Consider the following 8,414-nt stretch of genomic DNA (forward strand, 5'->3'; position numbering starts at 1 on the left):
AAGTACTTTTAACTAACTTATTAATTGGTCTTTTCTGCATGTTATTATAGCAGAATTCTTAGAATGATTTGTTTCAATGTCCTAGCCTGGTCTTAAATGTCTGTCTTTGTGTTGAAGCATTAGGGGAAGAGATGTCTGTGAACCAAGAAGTGAGAGTGAAAGTGGTTAACAGTGAAATTCCTAACACGGGTTTGGGCAACTAAAAAGCCATATTCTCAGTTCCAGGTAAGGAACTGAGGATGGTGATTAATTTTTATTCGGATAGCATGTGAATTTTCTATTAGTAGTTAGGCTAAATGCATATGTGTGTCTATGTTAATGCTTGATGTGGATGGAAATATTGTTATGTAAACATGATAATGCATATGTCTGATTGGATAAATATTTGTGCATGTATATGTATGAAGTATAAGCATGAGGCAGTGTGTGTGAACTATTCTATTGTCTGTGTAACTGTGAAGACTTCAGGGTCTGAAACACTGAACATTTCATTCACTTGCCTAATGGGTATGTGCACCATGCAGATAGATGCATCAAGCAAAGAGGCTGGGCCCATATGTTCTCAGTATGTTAAAGATAAGCAAAGAAACTACAGACAGTTGTCTAGGAGACTTCCTGCTGTTACAGTAAAGGATATTCTTTATTGAGAATGTCTTTACCTCAATCCCAATCCACCCACAGCCCCTTCTCATCACTGGCAAAATATAAGTCTTTCCAGGGACACCAGCATAGGAGAAGTAGGGATTGTAGGTGGTCCCAGGCAACGGGTGTCGCAGGCCTGCCTCATTCTCATCTATCATGCACTTCCTAGAGCAGGACTCAGACCTAAGCCCTTCCCCAAATTACACTCAAGAGTGAGACTTATTCAGGAGAGTGAAACATTGATTATCACTCCAAGACACTGTCCCCTTTTTCCCAGGTACCCCACAGGTGGTTGGGGATAAGAAAGGGAACTTATACACCCCACCCTAATGACAAGCTCCCCTGATATTCTTCAGGGGAACAGAAGGCTCTCAATCTCATACAGTCCTACAATTGTAGGAGCTGGACTCACAGTTTTCAAAACACAGAATATGAGGTGTGTTTTTTAAAGTCCAGCTCCTGCAATTCTAGGATTCTGGTAAAGGGTTGGGGTAACATTTTCAGGCCCATATTTTGTTTCCCAATCAAACCCCAATAAAATCCACCTAGGCCATTATTACAGAGAACTTTAATGTGCTGATTGAGATATAAAGTATAAAGGCCTAACTAGATATAATCAATGCCACCAATCATTAAGGCTAATGGCCATTTTGGGGAATGGTCCACCTGAAGGGTCAAGAGGAGGACACACTTCTACCAATGCTCTTCCCATTGGGTCTTAGGACTTATTGGGTTTGACAGCTTTTGCAGGAGCTCAAGCCTCATAGGGCCTTTTGGCTGGTGGTGTTGGTAGCCTATGCTTCAGTGGCAGGAAGGTGAGGTCATAATTGACCAGGTAGCCATCATTGTAGACATACAACTTGTGATCTAAGGAGCAGTAATTGATGCCCTGCAGAGTTTCCAGCATCTTATCCAGCAGGATGCTGAGATGGTGCTCCTTCCCAGTGGTGGTATCAAAAGCATAGAAGATCTCCTCTTGGCGGGTGCTCAGAGAGCGTAAGGCATAGAGCATCCCACAGGCCATGAAGGCCCCTGATAGGGCTGGCTTGTACTGGCTGGTGCGCCAGGTTTCTTCCACATCTAGGGTGCTGGGATTGAGGCGACTCACAACCAGGTTGCCCTTACTCTCTTCTGTAGCATAGAGCACCCACAGCCCCTTCTCATCACTGGCAAAATCTAAGTCCTTCCAGGGCACACCAGCATAGGAGAAGCGGTTGTTGTAGGTGGCGCCAGGCAACGGGCGCCGCAGAACCAGGCTGTTGGAAGAAAGGTCCACCTTGGCTATTTCACCTGTGCCATAGTAGTTAAAGTACATGAAGTTCTTGTACACAGTATTGCCACTGCCATCACCAAAGCCCATCTTCCGCTGCTCATAGTTCTTCAGCAGTACCAGGTCATCATAAGACTTGTGCAGTCGGTAGTAGTCAAAGTACCTAGGCCAAGCACCACACCAGAGTCATCAGGTGACAGAAGGAAGCAGGGTAACAAAGTGCTATTAAAAATGGGCAGGCTGGTGTTCTAATTAATAGTGGGGGACTTTGGACTCAAACAGAATTGATTTTTAATATTTAATTTTTTACTTACAATATGCTATGAGAATGAATAATGGGAAAAAACATAACAGTAATAATAACATCAACAGCAACAATGCCTAATTAAATGAGATAATGCAATGTGCATGCATTATCTCATTTAATTATAACAAAGTTACTTTTGGATAGGTTTTATCCCTTCAGGCTAGGAGACTATGTCTCAGGAAGGTTAAGTAACTGGCTCCAGGTTAATCAACTCATAAATAAAATTTGTTTAAAAAAATTACCTCCTTGTCAGGAGTAAGATCGTGCAAATAATATAATTACTAGAGAATTCATCTCAAAGTAAGCAATCAACAAGTGATAGCTATTACTTTTTCTTCTTTATGGAGAATTTCCTTTGTTTATACAATGGGGCCTTGACTTACGAGTTTAATTCGTTCCAAGACCGAGCTCGTTAAGGAGCTCGTTAACTCAAATTACTCTGTCAACTCAAAGCAAAAAATTCTTTAGTCGAGACACTCGTAAGTCAAGGCCCCATTGTACTTCACTGCCTCCCACCTGCTCTTGAGACACAGGTGTTCTGTAATAGGACAGAGTTCTGAAGCTGAATTCAGGAAGATTTACGCCCCGAAGGTCACTGGGAAAGTCCTTTACATTATTCCTGACTTATCAGTATTGCCACCTCTTAAGATTGGGCAGTAAGGCCTGACTTACCATCAGAGATTTTGAGACGATTTAACAAGCAAAAGCATGTAAATGTGTTCTGTGTACTAGGAAATATATGTAGAAATAGGGAGCGTTATTGTCAGCAGAAAGCTTATCTTTCTGAGATAAGCTTCAACTGGGGTTCCTCAACTACTGGTTCAACCCACATTCACCCCTCCCTGCCTTCTCGGGCGAGCCTATATCACATTTCTGTATGTACTGATTTTAAAGACCTAGTCTGTGAGTTGTGTCTGCCTTCCTTACCAGGCTGCCAGTTTATTGAAGGGGTCATTCATCTACTCATTGATTCATTTAGCCATTCTTTCACAAATATTTATCTGCATCTACTATGTTGCCCACACTTCTCTATCTAATCTCATGTGATAGTCTCATATATTTAATTAATATCATTTTATAGCTGGCTGAGAGGTTCTGAGATGTTAATTCACAAAGTCACTTATCCTAGCCCTAGCTGGTTTGGCTCAATGGATAGAGCATCATCCGCCTACAGACTAAAGAGTCCTTGATTCCAGTCAGGTTCGATTCCAGTCAAGGGCACATGCCTGGTTTGCAGGTTTGATCCCCAGTAGGGGGCGTGCAGGAAGCAGCAAATCAATGATTCTCTCTCATCATTGATGTTTCTACCTCTCCCTCTCAGTTCCTCTCTGAAATCAATAAAAATATATTTAAAAACAAAACAAAGTGAGATATGCTAAGTGGTAGTACTGAGATTCAAACTTGGATATATTTGACTCCACATGTCAAGTTTGGTCAAGTTTATCCTCTGAACTGTTTCTGAGCAGAAGCTAGGATTCTAAGGCTCAGATATAGAAGAGTTTTTTTTTCTAAAAATATGATTAAGCTAGGAATAGAACCAGCTCTGGATTACCATGGGATTGGAAATTTCAGACAGTGAATTTGTGAAGGAAGTTTAGGGCAGTCTGGTCCATCCTTAACCCACGAGAAGAGCACTAGGAGTTAAACAGTCAAGTCTAGACTAAGTTTTCCCAGGGGCATGTCTGAAATAGAAGAATCTGGGATGGGGCCACAAAGAGACCTGGTAGGGTAGGGTAAGGAAAATTTGGAATTAACCTGGTTGCAGAAGAGAAATCATCTTGGACTCACCTGCCATCTGTACGCAGAGGAGCCACCCAGTAGAGGGAAGAGGATGAGTTGGGTGCTGAGTCTCGGCCCCAGGCTCCTGCCTTGTAAGAGAAGCCTCTCCAATTGAGCTGCACCACAATGGGTCTACTGACTTTCTGGAGCCCTCCATGGGCACAAGAACCTAGAAAAGAGAGCAGGCAAGGTACGAGATAAGTATGAGGCACATGACGCAGAGAGAGCAGAGTATGAAAGTGTAGTAACCATGTGTGCATTTGAGTGTATGTCCATGTGTAAGCAGATGTGATTGTGCATGAATGGAGACTAGTGTGTATGTCTGATTATAGGTGTATTTACACATCTCTGTATCTGGCTATGCCTTTGTGTGAACGTGTAGCAATCTCGGTCTACATCCTTTAGTGAAACACCAACCACAGAAATAAAAGACTTACTTTATAACAAGAGCTTTACTGTCCACCTTTCAGTACACCATATTCAACCCTACATGCCCAACCCTGTCATTGGGGAGATAAGGTCTTTGGAAATTCAGCCTGGGGCCTCACCTGGGGGCAGGGCTTGGTCAGGGTTTCTGGATGCCTCTTCTTGCTCCTTCTCCCTCTCACATTCACTTATACGGCTCTGAAGGACATCCACTTCCTGGCGGAGAGCTCGGAAGCTGCTCTGGTCGGAGTCAGCCAGAAGCTTGAGTGTGAGGCTGGCATTAGCCACCTGAGGAAGTGAGATGCCAGGGATGTGGGTCACTGAGTGTTCTTAAGCTCCCACATTTCTCAGCTCAGGGTCTTCTTCCCCAGAAAGAAGTGATTTGGGAAACTGTCAAATTTTCAGGTAGATAAGACAGCAGGCTAGGGAGGAGAGAGAGATTCTTAAATCTATCCACATACCTGGCTCTGGAGTTGGTAGAGGATGTCCCCAGCTCTAACCCTTCCCTTCGCTTTAAGCTGGGCCACCAACTCCTGTGCTCCCTCCAGCTCCAGACGCAGCAGGTTGAAGGCTGGGGACTCATAGGAGACAGCAGGGGCAGTAGGATTTCTGGACTTCAGGGCGCCATTCATTTCTAGGATCTGGTTGTCATTGTCTTCAATGGTGTGTGCATACTCACTGACCTGGGCATGGGTGGGGGGAGGGGTGGACAGGCAGTTCATAAACCTCAACAGCTATGGCTCTTTCCATCTATTTACATCCCCACCCAGTGCCTCACAGCCTACAAAATTCTCTCATATCCCTCACCTTATTTGCTTCTATTTATAACCCTTGAGGTGAGCATTACCATTATCCCTATTTCAGAGCTGAGAATGATAGCATCCTTTCACTGCAAGAAAAATAAGTCTTTCCCCTACACCACACAGATTCTCTCTTTCCTTTTCTGTTTAGAGCCACACACTCTCAGGAACGCTTTAGTGAGTGAATGAATGACCTGACTTCCAGCTTCCAGTCTGCCCCAATCCATCAACCTTCCCCAGGAGCTCCACTAGTGACCATTCAAAAAAAATACTGCCCACACCACACTGCAGGTGCAACATTTCTGTTTACTCATCTTTACTTACTGAATCACTTCCAAGCTCACTAACCTGGCCCACACATCTGTCCACCAATTGCCCCTATTTTAACTCTTCCACTTAGGCTGTCTCCTGCCTCCTTTGCACTAATGACCCCACTTCCAAGCCTTTTCCTGTCCTCTATCCTCTTCCCATCTCCCAGTGAATCCATATTCACTAATTCACCTGTTAATATAGGAAGCACTCCCTATATAAGCCTCTCTGTTACTTCTCCTGGGTATCCCCCAAAAGTGCCCAGTTTTCCCTTTACACTAAGGATTTGCCTCAAAGATGAGTGCTGTGCTTCCTTCAGTTCCTTCTTTACCACCAGAGCTCATCCTGGTGCTAGGGTCTGGAGAGGCTGCGCCTGTGCTGCCTCATGTTCCAGCCCCAGCCCCAGCCCCAGCACTCACCCTGGACAGCTCCTGCTCATACTTGCTCAGGAGCTCTTGGGCTGTACCCTGTAGCTGTTCCAACTGTTTCAAGGTGATGACATTGTTGGGCAGGTAAACCACACAATAGCATAGGCCGTCTTTGTCCAAGGAGCCTGGCACACGTCTTACCAGCTGCAAAATGATGGTTACAGGTACATTAAGCATATATGTTGGAGCACACTGTGCTTTTAGGCAACATGAGGCAGGAGAAGAGGCTGACCCTGCTCTGGTGTGCCTAAGGAGAAGTTGTTCTTGACCCTGCACCAGAGGTTGTTCTTAACTGACTGGGCACTCTTCTGCCATGGGTTTGAGTGACCCTTTCCTTGACTTCTCATAACTAAAACCACAGTCTTCTCCAGCTCCTATTGCTAGGGCCACCATCACCCTACCTCATATACTAGCTTGATCTGCAATGCCCGTAACTGGAAGCTGACCTTTCCTGGCTATTCTGTGGGATAGAGGAAAGCAATGCTGAAGAGACTTGTCAAGGGACCAGTTTAGGGGCTGCAGTTCTGGGCAGTACCCCCATTATAGAGATTTAGTAGATCCCCACAATTTTGTCTTGAAGAAGCAGGTATAGAGAATTCCAAATTGTCAAGAAAAAAAATATTAGCAGCACCATGGGGCACCAGAAACTAGATTGATATTCACCATTCACAAGAACATGACCAGGTAGAACTTGTTATCCACATTTTATGATTTAAAACCCAGAGGTTCTGAGAATTTTTACAACTATTATGCTGAGTCACATAATTAACAAGTGATCAGGTTGCAAGTTGCCCGAAAGTCTCATGCTTATTCTACATCCTGTGCTTATATACTAAGGGAGCTGCAGAGCTCCCAGCTGTGTTGGGGTGGCTGTGCAATGCAGGCCAAAAGGATGAGGTGGCAGGCATTTGCTTTGCCTCAGCTAAACAGAGTGAGGGGAAAAGGTTCTAGAAATAAAAGAGACATAATTTTGGGTTCTTTGCTTCTTTACCTATTATCTTACTTATAAACCCACTGATTTGAGAGCCAGACTGCCTGAATCTACTACTGGCTCTGTGACATTGGGTGAATTACTTTACTCTCTGTTCCAGTGCCCTTGTAAGAAATGAGAATACTTATGTTTTACTTTATATCTTAAGAAACATAAAACACCAATCAAAATGAATTTATTCACCCTTATGTTCACAGCAATTCAATTTACAACAGCTAAGATCTGGAAACAGCCCAAGTACAGTAGATGAGTACATGAAAAAGCTGTGGCACATTTACATCATGGAATACTATGCAGCTGTAAAAAAGAAAGATCTCTTACCCGTTGAGACAGCATGAAGGGACCTGGAGAATATTATTCTGAGTGGAATAAGCCAGTCAAAGAAAGACAAATACCATATGATTTCACTCATATGTGGAATCTAATGAACAAACTGATTTGACAAACAAAAAATATCCAAAGACATAGAGGCATAGAACAGACTGACGAATTTTAGAGGGAAGGCCTGGGGGGAGGGGGAAGAGTTAACCAAATAACTTATATGCATATATGTATAATCCATGGACATAGACAATAGTGTGGTGAAGACCTGGTTGGGGTGGGGTCAGGTGTGAGGTAGAGAGGGTCAATGGGGGGGAAAGGAAGGCATCCATAATGTTTTCAATAATAAAGATGAATTCTTTAAAAAGAACTGTAAATATATGTAGAGATTAATTTGTAAAGACTATTACTAGCCAATGGTCATTATAATTAGTTATTATAGACTCTAAGGGTGGCAGGCATCTTATTAAGACTCATATTAGCCTGTTATTATTATGATCCCCTATGTTCATATCTCCACTCCCATTTTGAAGATTCCTACCAAAGTTGTTGATTAGGCCTGTGGCACTAGCTGAGGTTTCTTTACAGAGTCTTTAAGAATTAAGATATATGTCCCCAGCCCTTCTTTGAATTGTCCCACACATAGTGTCCATGGTCCTGGTAGTTAATCTGGCACTGTCTTCAGTCTGCCACAACTCCAACCTAATAGTGTAGCTTTGGTGGATAATGGAGCTCAGGCCGCATGCTTACAACAGCCCAGGCTGAGCTCCCTTATCTGTAGCATCCTTAGCACAGGTAAAGGGTGGCAGACTTCTGCATAAAATAAAGATCTATGAAGAGCAGTTGACAGCCCAGAATTCTTTCCACTAACTTTCACCCTTGTTTTCCCCTCTCACCCTATGCTCACCCAAGCTCAGGGATCATTGGAACAGGCAGGGTACTCCATCCTTCTTCCATTCATCCCTCTCCACTTTCACTCTCCCCTAGAAACTGGGGTTCTTAAAAATAATCTAAGCAATGAGGGAGGCCAGTCCAAAACACAGAACCATCTTCCTCCCTCCACCACCTGTACCTGCGGCTGTCCTTGGATAACCAGGGGCAGCATCAGTAGAGTAGTCAGAAGAGTTGGGGCTGGTTGCAT

General features: G+C 43.7%; 1 protein-coding gene across 1 annotated transcript; it reads right to left on the reverse strand.

Annotated features, from left to right (window-relative positions):
* Nucleotides 1-1,396: 1,396 nt before the first annotated feature.
* Nucleotides 1,397-8,414, reverse strand: LOC118664397 (olfactomedin-4-like). The gene is made up of 6 exons (XM_036324456.1): nucleotides 8,346-8,414; nucleotides 5,953-6,105; nucleotides 4,886-5,107; nucleotides 4,547-4,712; nucleotides 4,008-4,167; nucleotides 1,397-2,075 (listed from the first exon to the last, which is right to left on the reverse strand). The coding sequence occupies exons 1-6, from the start codon at nucleotides 8,412-8,414 to the stop codon at nucleotides 1,397-1,399; spliced, it is 1,449 nt and encodes a 482-aa protein (XP_036180349.1).

Source organism: Myotis myotis, unplaced genomic scaffold (assembly GCF_014108235.1).
Source record: "Myotis myotis isolate mMyoMyo1 unplaced genomic scaffold, mMyoMyo1.p scaffold_m19_p_10, whole genome shotgun sequence".
Taxonomy (NCBI): Eukaryota; Metazoa; Chordata; class Mammalia; order Chiroptera; family Vespertilionidae; genus Myotis; species Myotis myotis.

Bases quoted from the DNA above. Each gene is read 5' to 3' on its own strand.
- LOC118664397 (XM_036324456.1), bottom strand. From the start codon at position 8,414: ATGCAACCAGCCCCAACTCTTCTGACTACTCTACTGATGCTGCCCCTG. The intron at 5,108-5,952 runs GTGAGTGCTGGG...ACCCATGCCCAG, and splicing joins ATGAGCAGGAGCTGTCCAGG to GTCAGTGAGTATGCACACAC. The intron at 4,168-4,546 runs GTGAGGCCCCAG...TCTCTTTTCTAG, and splicing joins TGACCAAGCCCTGCCCCCAG to GTTCTTGTGCCCATGGAGGG.